Raw genomic sequence first — 16,641 nt, 5'->3', positions numbered from 1 at the left:
ATAGCAGAGTACCATTTTATTCCTCTTGCAGAAATTTTTATATATATATATATATAAAAAATGAGAGAAAATAAACAGCATTCTTTCTTAGTTCCCAAGCTACATTATCATACATCAGGAAGTGCATGTGATGGTCAAACATTCTTTTGCTGTAAATATTTATATACATTTCACTTTGACTTCCATGCAGCACAGCGATAGTGTGGAAATGACAGCACTTCTCAGTGACATCACCTTTCAGTGACATCACATCTCAGTGAATGCTGGCTGACTGCAAAAGGTCACATTCTCGCTAGACTGCAGCAAAAACATGAAAGGCAATCCACAGTGTTCACAAATACACACATGCTTCTGTAACAAAAATTAAATGGAAGTAAAGAAATGAATACATATTCATATACAGCATTTACATTCAGCATTCTTATCATCTTTCAGTATTCTCATTATCTTTGTTCATTACCTGACTGTGTGCATGCTAAAGCACTTGTGTGTGTGTGTGTGTGTGTGTGTGTGTGTGTGTGAGTGTGTATGAGAGCAAATGCATGTGTGTATAGGGTGGGAGGTGTTTTGAGGGGCTCAGGTAAACAACTTGCAGGCAGTAGAATCAATAGAGCAGGACTCAGTACATCTCAGCAGTCCATAGGTCCTGAACAAACAAAGAGACACCACTTGCTGTAGCTGACTACAAATCCAACACACACACACATGCTCAAAAATAAAACAGGGGTGAGGTTTATGTGCTTAGGGGTTGAGCATGTTTGTGAATTTTGGTGTGCATGAGCAATTACACTTTATTCTTTCATGTGTGTTTGTGTGTGTTATGTTTGTCTGTGTATTTTGTCTGCATGTGTGTGCAGGCGCCATGTACTTACTGCAAGTGAGTGTATGTGTATGTGCATGCATGTGATCGTGTGTGTATTTTTGTTTGCATGTGTGTGTGTGTGTATTTATGTTTGAGCATGCATTTATGTGTGTGCATGTGTGCACGTGCATGAACGCATGTGAATGTTCATGTGTGATTGCATGTGTGTGCGTGCATGCATGTGTGTGTATATGCATTCATGTGTGATTGCATGTGTGTGTCTGCATGCATGTGTGTCCGTGTATACGCATTCATGTGTGTGTGCATGCATACATGTGTTTGTGTGTGTGCGTGCGTGTATGTTTGTGTGTGTATGTATTTGGCCCCTACCCTGGCAGATAAGTCTTGCAGGTCTGATAACCAAAGTCCTTCCCATCACACTCTTCAATTCCATCATGGCGATATCCATCTCCACAGAAGGCCTTCTTACAGCCTGCAAAGCAGAGGCACATACATAACACACAGAAAACACAAACACAAGATGATGGTGGCGACAACAGTATTGTCTCCATATTAATCATTTAATATTGTGCTGTTTTGTGCCAAAAAGTGTGGACAAGGTATGTGTGAGCATGTATGAGGATGTATGTGTGTGTGTCTGAGTGTGTTTGTGTGTGTGTAAAAACATGACTTATAACAACACTATAACCACAGTCATTTGTCCAAAACATAATAGTATGAATGAGCTAGTATTAGAGCATATATGTATGTATGTGTGTATGTCAGTGTATATACACATAACCACAACTGACCCACACAGTCATCTGTGACCACCTTGTTTCCATCATCGCATTCCTCTCCATTTTGAGGCTCCACCACTCCATCCCCACATACCCACCCTCCCTTCACCCTCTCTGTCGACTGGAAGTTGAGCAGCTTTAAAAAGAAACAGTTTTTATTGTAAAATAAATTACAAGCCTTCATCATTTAGTAAGCCTGAATCTAGCCTACACCACTGAACAGGAATAAGCTTTAAGGGCAGGCAAAAATAAGGCTCAAAAACAAGACAGTGAGTTCATGCCCACTGGAGTGAGATGTAATGGCTCTTCTCAGGTCCTATGAAACACCCTTGTGGAACCAACGATGACAGGAATGAAGACAACAGCAACAGCAGACTGTTGTCATAATGACTACTACAATAGCAGATTGTTGTCTAAACAATTTTTACAACAGCAGGCTGTTATCATCTACAACAGAAGGTGAAGGAGTAAAGCGCTGTACATGAATGGGTTGCCATCCATCTGTGTCTTTAAAGTAGAGCGATCTCTGATCCTTACGGAAGGCGAGCGCATTCTCTGAGTGGAGCTGTTTCAGATCCTCCTCACTGTTCACCACAAATATCTACACCCAGAGGAACAGAGAAATGACAAACAACACTGCACTTAACAACACAATCAACACAATCCACAATCCAACACAATCCACTGAAGGTTGTATGTGCAAGGGTGTATATGTGGAGATGTTTGTACACAGTTTGTACAGTTTGCGTGAGGGTGTTTGTGCAAGAGTATTTGTGCTGGGGTGTTGACCCAGGCAGTTTGGGAAGGCGTGTTTCTGCAAGATTGTCTGTGCAGGGTGTTTATACGAGGGATTTTTGTGCAGGAGTGTGTGTGCAGGGTTGTGTGTGCAGAGGTGTTTGTTCAGGGGTGTTTGTGTAGTGTTGTGTGAGTGAGGGTGTTTGTGCAGGGGTACTAAGTAGGGGTGCTCACCTCTGAGACTTTGTCATATTTGCCACGGCGCTGCAAACCTGCACTCCCAGCGTTGTTCAGGCTGCAATCGCAGTGTCCAGGAACACCAGGCATCCCCTTCTCACCTTTCTCACCCATCACATACAGGCCTGCACCACCACCACCCACACACACATTCACCAGATACATCCCCACACACACATTCACAGCATACACAGGCAAGCACTGAAACTAGAGTTTGTGTGTGTGTGTCCCTCTCACTCTGTAGGTGTGTGTTTGTGTGTGTGTGTGTGTGTGTGTGTGTGTGTGTGTGTGTGTGTGTGTGTGTGAACACACGTCTGACCACCTGAGGCAGGAGCTCCTGGGGGTCCCGGATGTCCACTGGGTCCAACAGGGCCAGAAGGACCCATGAACCCAACTGCACCAGGCTCTCCTTTAGATCCCTGCACAACCATGCACACACACAGTAGTGTAGAGGAAGTGAGAGGGAGAGAGAGGGAGTGAGAGACAGAATGTGAAAGAGAGAACGTGAGAATGAGAGAGTGAGTGAGTTCATAGATTCAGTCCAAGGTTCAAGTGCTGATGTGCTCTCGAGTGACGCTCCAGGTCTGCAATCTAGCAAGCACTGAAGCCTTAAAGGTCATGACACCAATTTCTCTGATTGCTTCAGCTAGGGTAAGTAGTTAAACCCACAATGATTAAAGAGTGGGGCACAGCCCTACCAGACATCTCCCAAAGCTTGTCCTAAGGCTCTGACATGGTACAGACAGGAAAAGCCTATGTACAGAGCAACACAGGAGGTCTGAAACCTGACACAGCTATGTCTGTCCAATACAAGATGATAGCAGAACTTGACAACTCCTCTAATGGGTCCTGCTTCATGAAAGCTACATGGCACAGGCATGTACACACACACATACACACACACACACACGAACACGCACACACATACACACATGCCCACACACGCTGTAACGAAGGCTGAGCAGGTTAGGGAGCATACACTCACACACACTCACACACACTGTAGTGAAGGTTGAGTAGGTCAGGAAAGCATGCACACACACACACACACACACACACACACACACAAGCTGTAATGAAGGCTGTAATGAAACCATACACACGCACACACACACACACATACATGCAGACAATTTGATAGTGTGACATGTGTGCTAATGCAGTAGTCTCACAGACACCTCAGGAAGAGGTCCTGACTAATTTAGCAAAGTAAGGCACTGTTGGATCAGGTAACTGGGTGTGTGAAGATGAGCAGAACGTGGGGGGGTGTGTGTGTGGGTGCATGTGTACGTGTGTGTGTGTATGTGAGTGAACACAAGCTAAAAATGTGATGGGTCTCTGGTGTCAGTGACCCTTATGCTACTTGTGTATTCAAAGACTCATGGCATGCTGGGTAATCCCAAAATTATTCCATTCAGCTGGAACTGGTGTAAGCCCTGAAGAGACAGAGAGCATGTCAGTGTGTGCGTGTATGTGTGTGTGTGTGTGTGTGTGTGTGTGTGTGTGAAAGTATATGAGGGGTATGGAGTGAGTACAGAGTGTGTGTGTGTGTGTGTGTGTGTGTGTGTGTGTGTGTGTGTGTTTGGAGTGTTGTCCAGAATGAGGAGGTGGTTTTTCGTAAAGTTTCAGAGTGTTGGTGTTTTCTCTCACTCCAGTATCAGTGTAATGTGTGACAATGGCCCATGATGAAACTGCACCAGGCACCATGAACATCTCAAGGGATTTACACAGAGTGTGTACAGAGTGTGTGTGTGTGTGTGTGTGTGTGTGTGTGTGTGTGTGTGTGTGTGTGTGTGTGTGTGTGTGTTTGGAGTGTTGTCCAGAATGAAGAGGTGGTTTTTCGTAAAGTTTCAGAGTGTTGGTGTTTTCTCTCACTCCAGTATCAGTGTAATGTGTGACAATGGCCCATGATGAAACTGCACCAGGCACCATGAACATCTCAAGGGATTTACACAGAGATGATGAAAATGATCAAAAATACCTCTAATTAAAACTCCTAACAGTGAGCATGAGTATGGTGAGTTTATAACTATCAGAGAATTTGTTGTGGAATCTAAAATGACTCATGTAATTTGTGGAGGTGGTTATGTATGGTGTAGGTACATGTGTGGAGGTGAATATGGGTGGTCTAGGTACATGTGTGGAGGTGGTTATGGGTGGTATGTGTAGCATAGTTATGGGGTGGTGTAGGCACATGTGTGGCATGGGTATGTGGTGGTGTAGGTACATGTGTGGTGGGGGTTATGAGTGCTGTAGGTACATGTGTGGAGTTGGTTATATGTGGTGTAGGTACATGTGTGGAGGGGGTTATGGGTGGTGTATGTACATGTGTGGTGGGGGTTATGAGTGCTGTAGGTACATGTGTGGAGGTGGTTATATGTGATGTAGGTACATGTGTGGAAGGGGTTATGGGTGGTGTAGGTACATGTGTGGAGGGGGTTATGTATGGTGTAGGTACATGTGTGGAGGGGGTTATGGGGTGGTGTAGGTACATGTGTGTAGATGGTTACGGGTGTTGTAGGTACACATGTGTAGGTGGTTTCTCCCCACCTGTTTGCCTCTTCTACCTGGTCGTCCTGAAGGCCCACGCTGCCCTGAAACACCAGGCTCCCCTTTCATTCCTATTTCACCCTGGGACACATGTATACACACACACACAAAGGCATAGAAGGAAAGTCACAAACTTATTGAAATCAAATATGCACTGAGACATATGACAGATCAATGCGGACTCCCATAATTCCTCAGTTGTTACCTTCTGCCCCACCATTCCAGTCAGGCCGTTCACCCCCTACAGAGACACTCAACTGAGTACATTACACATATCTGAAACAATGTATTAAGGACAGAACTGACACATTGGGGTACTGACACTCTGGGGTACTGACACATGCATGAGTACTGACACATACAATTTCCCTCACCTTGTCTCCCTTTACACCTGGACTTCCATGATACCCCCGTGAGCCCTACAGAACAGAATCCTGTGAAGGGACTCTGACACACTCAGTGCTGAAACAAAATAAACACTTATTTTCCCATTTCCAAAATAAGAGAGTTTAAAAGACAAACCTTCTCTCCCTTGTATCCAGGCAGGCCCTGTGTAAAAAGAAAAATTCCACAAAAATGCTTCTAAATAGGTGTATTAACAGATGGGTGCAGAAGCACTGTGACTCATAATTATGAGAACATTATTCATGGATCTGTTCTTCACAAAAAAATACAAATATCTGGTACTATATTTCTTAGAGAATCATTATAATCATTATAAGGGGTTTCAAAGTTCCAAATTCAGCATCAGAAAAAAGCCACAAACCAATAGAAATCTACAAACAGCACCGGCTATAGAAGGCCTCTTCTTCTACAATTTCCCCCACTATCAATAAAGTTCACTCATTACTTTACTTGTTTGTTCATTAATAAGAAGGGAATGTCAGAGCTAGCTTCAGCAGTGTTTCAGTTTATGCCAGAATAACTGGCAGGAAATGGACCAATCCCCTTGTGTCTGGAATCGGAGTCTCTCCCCCCGTGCCATCTCCAACAACGTCCTCCACAGTCAGCAAAGCAATTCTGCCTGCAGTGTTGGACATCTCAAACCAATCAAACCTCATCTTGGCACATGCTCAGACTAATAGGGAATCTATGCAGGTGGAGGTGTGCAAGGTGGGGAGACTGCAGCAGAAGGTGTGCTAAGAGGGGGTGACTCTCTCACCTTAGGACCCGATGGACCTCTCATGCCAGGCATTCCCATCAGCCCTGGGTCACCCTTCTCTCCCTGTCAGTCACACGGGAAGAGCAGGGTATTAACAGGAACTGCTAACCTGAGGAAATGTTCTATTGATTGCTACAGGGTGAAATGCCGACTGTGTCTTGCCTTTAGTAAGCTAACAATTGAGAACTGTTGGGTTAATGGACAGTATTTGTTTTGCAGTGTGCCATAAGTACTTAAAAGTGAATGAAAATTAAAAGCAGAATGGTGATCTATAGTAGAGCCTATAGCAGAATGGTAAATGGTGATCTTTAGCAGAGCCTATAGAAGAATGGTGATCTATAGCAGAGTCCATAGCAGACTATATCTATATCAACCTACAGAGAACAGGGAAAAGGAAGGGAACTTAAATAAATGGTTTAAGTTCCCTTAAACGGGAATGGTGATCTATAGCTGAGCCTATAGCAGAATGATGATGTATAGCAGAGCCTATAGCAGAATGGTGATGTATAGCAGAGTCTATAGCTGAAATGCAGATCTTACTTTTGTTCCCTCAGGCCCAGGCCACCCTATTGGACCCTGCCTACCAGGAAGACCTGGCTGACCAGAGTGACCCTACAGAAGCACACAGATACATTAGTTTAGATACATTAGCACAACAGCTACTGTGCAGTGTTGAATGCAACTTTGAGACTTCTACTGTTCATATTCATACTCAAATAAATGACAGGCATGACCTCAGCTGTTTCATGATTCATGATGATAACCTGTCACTGTTACCATTTTGCATTTACCCAGGATACGTACACAGGACAGTATTTAATTAATTAATATGGTTTTGTATAAAAGCATACAGGTGTCAGTGCCAGTTTAGTGGTGCACCACTAAACTCCCACACACTCCCACACACACCACACTCCCACACCACCCACACACCCCCACATACTTCCTCACACTCTCACACTCCCACACCCCCTCACACTCACACACACCCCATACCCCCCACACGTTTGTTTTTTTACTGGTGAGCATATACTGTATGAAAAGTCTGTAAGTAGCTTCTTCATCTACTCAAAAGTTCTCTTCCCTGTCTCACACATTTCTCCCTTGATCTGACTGCATATCGTCCTGCCAAACCTAATCTGGAGGCTAGAACCCCTGCAGCTTCTTTCTTGCTTCTCTCTCTCTTTCTCTCTCTCCCCCCCTCTCTCTCCCTCCCTCTCTCTCCCTCCCTTGCTCTTTGCTCTCTCTCTCTAGTTCTCAGTGTAATTAAATGGCTTTTTGCTGATTCTGGTGTGCACTGCAGTGGGGAGATTAATGTCCGTGTCAAGCACTAAACTAAATGCTATTGCCAGGCAGCATGCCCACGGACCAAAGCCAGGTCTTAATGCACTACAGTAATTAACAAAAAAGTGGAACTCTGGAGCACTGCAAAGCTACAGTACACAATAAAGAGCACCACAAACATAACACAGTGTTGTAGTGTTTTCATATAATCTTGAGATGTGATAACACACTGGTGAGGTAAACAGAAAAATTGTTGTTCCATTGGTCATAAGGCTTTGTTAAGGAGGTTCATCATGGTTATGTTTAAAGATTCACACCAGTTTTGGTGAATCAAATCTTACCTTTGATCCTGGTCGACCTATATCACCCTACAGAGAACAGGGAAAAGGAAGGGAACTTAAATAAATGGTTAGGTTCTGCTGTACAGCTGCAGTATATGAGAGAGTCCTGTACAGACTGACCTTCTCTCCCTTGGGTCCATGTATTCCTGGAATTCCCTGAAATGGAGAGTGAATAATTCTATATAGTACTAACACAGTAAATATAACGCTTTACTTTATCTGTAATGCTGCTGGTGTTCATCCCTACCTGTGGTCCAACAGGGCCAGGGAGACCCGGAGGTCCTGGTAGACAATGCTGCATCACTGGCTCTTCATCTTTTACTCTACCTCCCTGTGGCTCCAAAGATACTGGGAACACCTTAAAAACAAACATTATTAACCAATAAGTAACAACTTATTTTTGAATAGTTTGTTTTAACTTCTTCAGGGACCCTTCAATTACCCATAACCAATTATCAATGTGTTCCCCATCACAAGCCAGCAAGGACTGTCAGAATCTAGAACACCATTCAGGGTCTGTCACACTCTAGAACACCATCCTCAGTCTGTCACACTCTAGAATGCCATCCTGAATGTGTCAGACTCTAGAACTCCATCCTGAGTCTGTCAGAAGCACAAAGATCACATCGCAGCTAGTCTGACTGACTAGCCTTTTACTTAGTCAACACTCACAGGAACCTGATGGCACACCACACAGCTGGGGTCAGAATCTAAATCCTAACTTTACCCGTCTTTGAAGAAAAAAAAAAACTCCTTTAAAATATGTAGCTGCTCAGATTTATTTTGGTTTTACCTCTCACGCTTTCATATTTAGAACTAGTTAGAATGACTGTCATTTCATAAGGAGAAATACAGTATAATTCCTCTAGTGCTGTTGAGAAATAGCATTGTAAAACCAAGAATGTTGTTTATCTCAATTACTAATAGTTATTTTTAAATAGTGTACAAATTTTAGGCACATTTAATAAAGGAGAAGATAAGAACCTGTCATTATATATGATAGCTGAGAAATGTGGAATACATTAGCCAGAAATGATTAAATGTTAAATGAGCATATAAAAAAATCTTTGTCTAGTAAACATGAAAAAAACCCAAATATTTTTAAGTATCATGCAGACAAATCACATGAATAATCACTCACTTGACCTAGTCTCCAGACGCTGGGAGGGGGCGGGAACAAGGGTGGAGGAGGCGGAGTCACTAGGCAACATGGTTCAATTTTATTCAGAGCATCCGGTGGGACCAAGGCTATGGCAATCAATTACACAACAATTATTAGAATTCGGGACAGGCAGTCCACCGTCTAAGGAGACTAGAATTTTTTTAGTCTGCTTATTGCTTGATGTTAAACACGTACCACTGTAGCTCAGCAGTAAAGCAACATTTTTGCCAACACCAATGTAGTTCATTCAGTTCCCAGGGATCACACTTTGTGTGATATATTTAAATTGTGTGATATATGTAGGTGTGAAATATGTAAATTTCTCTGGATTAGAAGGGCCTGTGAAATGTATGTTGTCCTCTTTTAAGCATCAGGATTATATAATATTACTTTAACACTTTGGTGTAATTTCAAACTATGTTATATTTGCATTTGTATCTTCAACTGTATCTAAGGCAAAATAGTCAAACAGCACTACTGTAGGCTCACATATCCACAGAAACAATTCGGTGGTTCTCCACCAACGTTTGGCGTTTAACACTACTACACTCCTCAGATCCGTGCGTAGTTTATTGTGAGTCTGTCCTTTGATATTCATATCAACTTGACTCATGGTAAGAGCCTGAGCGTACAGGAATACAACACTAATATATGTCCCTGTAGTCTGCTGTAATACACAGAAACTGAAGGAACTCACATCTACACAGCAATGAAACTGGTAAGCGATATTAATCGCCTTCCTCAAATTAATACACCCACCCACCACTAACAGCGAAAAATGGAAGACACATCGCATGCTCTCGTATAACATATACTTATCTTATCTATAACATCTTACCTGTTGGAATAATGTTATCCAAATTGTTAGATGAGAAGCTTGACACAGAGTACAGCAGAAACTGCAGCTGTATTCCAACCTTGGCCAAAGCCATGTTTCTGCCTCCTGTACGTGCTAGATTCACAGTGCACGCACGATGTTTGAACTATATTGAATTACCCTCGACCTCCTTTTCTCTCCCATCCCAACACGCGCCCACTTCTTCCCGCTCTGCGCGCACACCTGTTAAGTATCGTCTACGCTCGTATGACTTTTTCCAATATATATTTTGTCCGTCTCTCTTCGTGCTGCCGTTTCAATGAGCGAAGAATGCTTCAAACGGTTTCTCGGAATATCGAAGCGCGACTGCTATTACAGCCAATGTGCTGACACAGGAGATACCCCCACTCCCTGTGCCAATATTAGACTAATACTACGACTGTGCCCTCGACGAAAAATGACTGAATAGGTCGGAGCCAGCAGCCGACATGGAAACATTTAACAGCTTAGTTAGTTTTGCATTAAGCAATCGTCTTAAATATGCAATCGTATTAAATATGTGTCATACAAAACGAGTGAATATGTAGGCTACTGTACGTCTAGATAACTCATGTATAAATGTGTACTCACGGCTACATTCAGCAAAATGATCTAGGTCCTAGTCCGTGTGGATACACGTGTACGTACCCTCGTGAACTGATGGAGACGAGCGAGCAGACTAAACCAGTACACAACCAAAACCGAGGACGTACTCAGCAGGCATGTCGCGTTTATAAAGCTGTAATAGTTACCTTATTCCACCCGAGGCCAGTTGCTCAACTTAGTAATACCGAATTCGCACCATCAAACTATAAAAAGCGCAAGATTCATCACATGAAGCTTTTCAAGAGTAGTGTGAGAACCTTTTTCAATTTTTCATCTGGTTACTCACTACCAAATATCTGCACATGAACATTTTCAACTGAGTAAAAATCTAGATTCCACTTTAATGAGATCAGAGAATACAAAATAGATAAAAATTGATAGAATTTTCTCATAAATACATATAAAAACAAAAAATATGGCCTAATGTTAAATTTATTTTGTCATAATCCACAAGAGTAGCATTAGGTGTAACAATAGGGCAAACAGCTACGCAAAACATTGACATTCCTCTAGTTTTCACATTCACATTAACAGCGGTCAATCTCTACACACATAATACATGCCTTTAAGACAGGATGTTTACATTATGGCGGTACAAAGCAAGAGTGTAATTCACTTCAGTGAATGCAACTGCATGCAGATGGCCTCTTAAAACAGTGCTGTCCTCCTAAGATCCAGCTATCATTCACATCATCCACATGACCACCCATCTTAAATCAAAAGCACAATGTCCTCCGCATTATCCAATCACTTACTCTCATACTTGAACAATACTTAGAGCAGTGTTCACAATGAACTTTTTTATGCGGACAAATGGCCCATATTTACCACCAGTAATGAAAACTTTAGTTTAAAAGACTAGCATGATTAACAATGAATCTAGGAAACAGTGATGTAAATACACAGCAGGTTCCAGGTTATTAGTTCTTCCTGTTCCTTTCTTACAAGAAAGACAAACAGAAATGTTATCATCATAAGCAGGTGTTTCATTTTAATAAAAGGCACTAATGACTAAACTGTTTAAAAGCTGAAATCTAATTTCATACACATGACAGCATCTTAACAGCATTAGTGTATGTGAGGCACTTTGGTAGCAAGCAGTTTTCTTTTAGCTGCCAGATTTAAAAAAAAGAATTTGCTAAAAATTGTTTTGCCTTCCACAAAGGCACCTGGCGTATAAAAACCAAAGTGAAGGCAGTTGTCCCCATCCTGAATTAAGTGCTTAGATGTAATTGGTGTAATTCCTTGATACAAAAAGATAAAACTTTAATAAGACTGACATTCATTTTGGTCCAGTCAAACCTGTTTAAACCCTTCCTAGGTGTCTGCTTATCCCAGTCCTCTCCTAACTCCACCACCTCTGGATGGATGAATGGAAGGTTCCTTCATCTTATCTTTCAGTCCTAGTTCCAGTCATCCTCACAGGTCAGCACGCCAAACCTATTTTCCAACCCAGTGACAGGTTGCATTCCATCTCTCTCTCTACTGTTCCTGCTGCCCCCACCACGCCTCCTTTTACCCTGGCCCCTCCCTCTCCCCCTCCCCCTCCCCCTCCCCGCTGATGGAAGTGGTGCAGAGTGAAGAGTCTGGGACTGGCCAACAGAGCCCGTCACTACCCCTAACAGGACAGCATAGAGCTGTCCAGCAACAGATACCCCAGCCAGCAAAGACTCAGCCTGGTGGCCCCCCCGAAGAGCAGCCTGCACACCATGTAGCAGAGTACCACTGAACAGCCTGGGGTGGGAAAGGGGGGGGGGGGGGGGGGGGAATTAAAAAAATAAATAAAGAGAGAGTGGGAGAGAGAGAGAGAGAGAGATAGAGAGAGAGAGAGAGAGAGAGAGAGAGAGAGATGGATCAATCAATCAGAGGTTTGGTTATATTATGGCTCTACTATATAAAGATACTGGAACGATGCCAACAATCAAAATGTTAACTTCTATACCTAGGAAAAGTATGTCTTGTAGATTTGTTTATTTCATGTTTAAAAAGTATGTTCTGAGAACTTCCACTGATGGAATTCATGTGTTAGTTAATGCAAGGTAAAAACAACATTAAAGGTGGCCAAAATCTAGTGCAGTGTAATGATATAACAAGACAGTTATATGCTGAAACCAATAACATGCAACACTGCTGTGCTTGTCTAACTAATATCACATAACTAATGCTGAAGCAGTGACAATAACAGAACAAACTTCCATAGTAATAGTATTAAACACAGAGAGACATACAGTACCAGACACAGTGAGGCTCAGGAAGTGGAAAGCACAGTAGCTGGTTCAGGTAAATTCCTGCCCACATACAAGACTGCCATTGGCTAAGAGAGTGAGCCACACCCAGATCCAAGCCCCTTCTGTGACCAGTGTTAAGTCTCAGTCGGTCTAATTGCTTGCAGACAGAGGCAGTAGCAGCACAGAAATGTAGTGGATCTGTAACGGTTAGAACAAAGGACATAAATTGTGAAAAAAACAAGAGTGGTTTACACAGATGCCAAACTTCCATTTATGTTTAGCAAACAATTGAGAAATCATGAAGGTTCTAAGGCTCGAGGTTCAACCACAATCCTACTTAAAGCATGTTATGAACACCAGGTGTCTTTTTCTAGGTACAAGTGACACCTTCACCTCCAGGCAGGGCCATGCGCCGACAAAGCTCCCCATACACCAGCCCGAGGAGCAGGCACTGCTGCACTGAGACACTTGGCCTTGGGGTAGAGGACTTCACCCAGAAATACGTCACACATGCAGGCAACCACAGATGTGGAGGTAAGGGCTGTAGCACATGCTCCATCACACCCAGCGTTCCTAATAACACCTGGAGCCTCACTGATGCTGCCATCTGTGTCAGAATGTGAATGAGAGCAGGAGATGAATTTATCTGAAGGAGTTATGTCTGGTAATTGCTAATCTGTTTTTTGTTTTGATTTTCCATTCACAGTCTGATTGTTGTAATCCTGTCTTACCCTGTCTAAAGTCATCAGGTTGAGCTGTGGGTGAGTAGTGGTTAGGTGAACCTCTATACTGGTTCTCCTGAGGTTAAGGTCAAGTCTGTCATACTCCTCCACAACAGAGTTGGCGCTGGAAGCCTGTGACCGCCCACTCTGACTTGCTCTTGCCTTTCCACCACTTCCTCTACCCCTCTGTGCTTGAACAGCATGATCCTGTCTTGCCCCGCTGAGCAGGAGGATTTCATAAATGGCCTTGCGAATGCTCAACGAGGCTTCATGGCTACTGGGCAGACGAGTGTTCTCCACCTGAGGAATCAGGAGGACTCTCTGGAGCACCAGCACATCTAGAACCAAAGGGGGCAGCCTTCCTGACGTGATCCCCCTCAAGAGCCACTCTGGCTGGGAGGCTAAAGATACCGGGAGCCCCTGGACATCAGGGAGTCCAGCTTGACTGCTAGAGAAGAGCAGTGCCAGTCTGCTGGTAGGAGGGAGCTGGTAGTCCTGTATCCCAGCCATGAGCTGCATCCGCAGGTTGCCTTTCTTCCTGCCTCCCAGCACTTCCTCCAGAGCATTCAGTGGGCTTCTGAACTGTGACAGCCAAAGCAAGAGGCCCTCGATGCGAGGATTTGAACGCCCTCCCCTTGCTCTCGCCTCCCTCTGCAACTCAACCCGGCTGGAGAGCATCTCAAACGTTTCTGCAGGTGTGTAGTCATTACCCGTGACAACTGCGAAAAGGGGCAGGAGCTGTTTGTTCATGTGGTTGAAATGCGAGCAAAAGCGGTTGACGGTGAAGCGCAGGGCAGGGATGTAGCGCTCCGAGGTCTTGCCACAAACGTTCTCCCACTCAAAAAAGGTGAATGGCAGGTAGCCACCAGGCAAGTCAAAGATGTAAAAGTCACTGTCGTTGCTCAGGACAGGGCATCGCCACTGATGAGCCAGAGAGGCGACCTCAAAGTCAGCTTCGGAGACGCACTGCACAAGGGGCACTCCGAGGTCACGCAGAACCTGTCTGAAGACTTCCCGAGTGAGCAGGGGCAGAACGCTACCGTGAGCCCCCCGGGAGAGGGCATGTGCCTCATGGATCTTGCTCTGAGCCCGCTCTCGCAGGGTCTTGAATTTCCTGTCCGATTGGTCTATGCCACCATCGACAACCACAAATGGGAGCACACCGCATTCTGAGAGAGCGGCAAAAAATCGTCGCACTTGAACAGCAAAGATGTCATAGTCTCCGCCCCTCGCCTGGTCCAAACCACAGCTAAAGTACAGTCGGAAGTACAGGCTGCAGCCGTCAATTACAAGGTGGCTTTTTCTCAGCTTCAGGTCAGTGAAGAACTGACGATTTCCTTCCACGTAACTCGTCAGACCTTGCACCCCCATGGTACAGCTACAAGGGAAAAGAACACGGTGACATTTTATTTAACATACTTTTGTTATTGACATCTAGGTCATGTCCTAACACTCTACATTTAATTTTTTAATATTATTGGGCACAAAATATTGTCAAAAAGAATATATATATATATATATATATATATATATATATATATATATATATATACATTCCAACTTGAGTCCAAATCCTTTCATTGTATTGCACTCTATACAAGTGAAAAGCTAGCTTTTTTTTTTTTTTTTTACCACATACTTAGTCCACGTCAAATATAACAAGCAATCTAATTATTTTTCTATCTTAGCAAATCAAAAGTGTCCGTGTAAGTTATTGCCTAACATTTTGTTGACACAGTTCACTGATAACACTTAGGTTTCTATTGGATCATTTTCAAAATTTGGATGCAATAACGTCAGCTAGCTATTAAACTAGCACTCATTGCGATAACGGATTTATGTTGTTTAGTTACTGGCCTGCATGTACTGTTAATTTAACATTAGTTTGGGCTAGCTAAAGGTTCCCAGTAAAGTCAACAACAGCCTAATAGCTAGCTAACAAGCTAGCGTGACCTAAGTAAGCGATCCTCCGACGTTTCTTAAGCGCTTGCGCTTATTCTCATTCATGTAGCTAGGTTAGCGTTAGCTAGTCAAGCAGTTAGGTAGCTGGATGCTCATACGTGTAGCGCTCGAGTTCGAGAACCTCGATATAATTTGGAATTTCGTATGATTTATACTCTCCGATATTTAAACGAGCATCTGCTTTCTGCAAAACGCACTTACTTTAATTAGTAAGACCGCGTCACAAGTTCATATCTGGTGAACATTTCCCTCCGTTTGTGCCGTCCTCCCTTTCTTCTTCGGTGGTGTCATTGACGCCAAACCTAGCTATCTTAGTTTAGTTACATCTATCGATGAAATAAGCTCTTTTTCGATAGGCTGTAATAGACCGTAATATTTCCATTTACCTTTAAATTATTAAATAATATAAAAATATAATAACACGTCTACTAAAAACACTATTGGTTATTCCGTTAGAAAAAACTCACGGAACTTTGTTACCCTCTTGTGGTCATTCACACCATTTCATCCCTCAAAGGTTTAAAGACTGTCCATCCCTGACTTAAAGCTGCAGTCTGTAAAATTGAGAAGACAGCTTTCCCGCTCCTCTGCGCTCCAGCCCCGACCCCCAAAACCCCTCCCCGCAGAGGAGGCGGATATACACGCTGTGAAATGTCATCAGTATAAAAATCTACATCAATATATATTCGTTATAGAACCATCACAGTTATTTCAGAACTTAGGTTTGTTAACAGGCTCTGTCATGAAAAGTGCTAAATAAGAAGTAAACCCCTTATGACGACATTTAGCTATCAAGATGGCAGTGAGAGCACAGGCAGGCACACATATACATCAGGACAAGCAACAAACTGATATGTCAGTCTGGGAACTGACAAAGATATTTTCAGCAACATCCAAATAAAGCAACGTTTTAGCACTGGAAACAAGCTAACATTAGCTCAATTGCAACATCACAGTAAAATGAGAAATGCGTTATAGGGTGTTGTAACCACTATCGTCTCTGTTTTGTTGGAGAATCAAATTTAAAAAAATAAAATAAACGGAAAATATGGTTAGCTACCTACGTGCTAAGCAGAAATGTGGCTAACTCAGCATTAGTTCTGAATCCTTCAGGGTCCGGAGGCTCCACATCTGAAAAGCCGCTCTGATGTTAATCCTTGTGTTATCTCACGCTTTGTCTAATTCTTTATTCTT

The 16,641-nt window shown here is 43.2% G+C and overlaps 2 protein-coding genes across 5 annotated transcripts; both read right to left on the bottom strand.

The window, feature by feature from the left end:
* Position 1: 1 nt before the first annotated feature.
* On the bottom strand, positions 2-10,605 carry wu:fc38h03 (acetylcholinesterase collagenic tail peptide). 2 transcript variants are annotated; one of them, XM_027014918.2, is made up of 18 exons: positions 10,521-10,605; positions 9,912-10,025; positions 9,053-9,159; positions 8,159-8,269; positions 8,032-8,067; positions 7,912-7,938; positions 6,827-6,898; positions 6,287-6,349; positions 5,647-5,673; positions 5,499-5,543; positions 5,330-5,365; positions 5,125-5,205; positions 2,897-2,993; positions 2,572-2,699; positions 2,084-2,203; positions 1,615-1,738; positions 1,193-1,295; positions 2-646 (listed from the first exon to the last, which is right to left on the bottom strand). In XM_027014918.2, exons 2-18 carry the CDS (start codon positions 10,003-10,005, stop codon positions 577-579), a joined length of 1,341 nt encoding a protein of 446 aa, XP_026870719.1. In that variant the 5' UTR covers positions 10,006-10,025; positions 10,521-10,605; the 3' UTR covers positions 2-576. The 2 variants fall into 2 exon arrangements, with proteins under 2 accessions (XP_026870719.1, XP_026870720.1); XM_027014919.2 differs by lacking the exons at positions 5,330-5,365; positions 10,521-10,605 and having other exon boundaries at positions 9,912-10,490.
* A 247-nt stretch (positions 10,606-10,852) lies between these two features.
* On the bottom strand, positions 10,853-16,030 carry aste1b (asteroid homolog 1b). 3 transcript variants are annotated; one of them, XM_027014975.2, is made up of 6 exons: positions 15,915-16,030; positions 15,649-15,804; positions 13,495-14,863; positions 13,157-13,370; positions 12,769-12,961; positions 10,853-12,269 (listed from the first exon to the last, which is right to left on the bottom strand). In XM_027014975.2, the coding sequence occupies exons 3-6, from the start codon at positions 14,854-14,856 to the stop codon at positions 11,939-11,941; spliced, it is 2,100 nt and encodes a 699-aa protein (XP_026870776.2). In that variant the 5' UTR covers positions 14,857-14,863; positions 15,649-15,804; positions 15,915-16,030; the 3' UTR covers positions 10,853-11,938. The 3 variants fall into 3 exon arrangements, with proteins under 3 accessions (XP_026870776.2, XP_026870775.2, XP_026870777.2); XM_027014974.2 differs by having other exon boundaries at positions 15,649-16,030; XM_027014976.2 differs by lacking the exons at positions 15,649-15,804; positions 15,915-16,030 and adding an exon at positions 15,546-15,642.
* Positions 16,031-16,641: the final 611 nt, after the last annotated feature.

This window comes from Electrophorus electricus, chromosome 8 (genome assembly GCF_013358815.1).
Source record: "Electrophorus electricus isolate fEleEle1 chromosome 8, fEleEle1.pri, whole genome shotgun sequence".
NCBI lineage: Eukaryota > Metazoa > Chordata > Actinopteri > Gymnotiformes > Gymnotidae > Electrophorus > Electrophorus electricus.
This window is presented reverse-complemented; position numbering and strand designations above follow the sequence as displayed.

What these genes read in the sequence shown, in the direction of transcription:
- wu:fc38h03 (XM_027014918.2), bottom strand. Translation starts at nt 10,005, where the DNA reads ATGGCTTTGGCCAAGGTTGGAATACAGCTGCAGTTTCTGCTGTACTCT. An exon ending in GCGTCTGGAGACTAGGTCAA is followed by an intron (nt 8,270 to 9,052) that starts GTGAGTGATTAT and finishes TTTGTTTTTAAG; the next exon opens with GTGTTCCCAGTATCTTTGGA. An exon ending in ATGGACCCAAGGGAGAGAAG is followed by an intron (nt 7,939 to 8,031) that starts GTCAGTCTGTAC and finishes TGTTCTCTGTAG; the next exon opens with GGTGATATAGGTCGACCAGG.
- aste1b (XM_027014974.2), bottom strand. Translation starts at nt 14,856, where the DNA reads ATGGGGGTGCAAGGTCTGACGAGTTACGTGGAAGGAAATCGTCAGTTC. An exon ending in ACCTGATGACTTTAGACAGG is followed by an intron (nt 13,371 to 13,494) that starts GTAAGACAGGAT and finishes ATTCTGACACAG; the next exon opens with ATGGCAGCATCAGTGAGGCT. An exon ending in GCGCATGGCCCTGCCTGGAG is followed by an intron (nt 12,962 to 13,156) that starts GTGAAGGTGTCA and finishes TAACCGTTACAG; the next exon opens with ATCCACTACATTTCTGTGCT.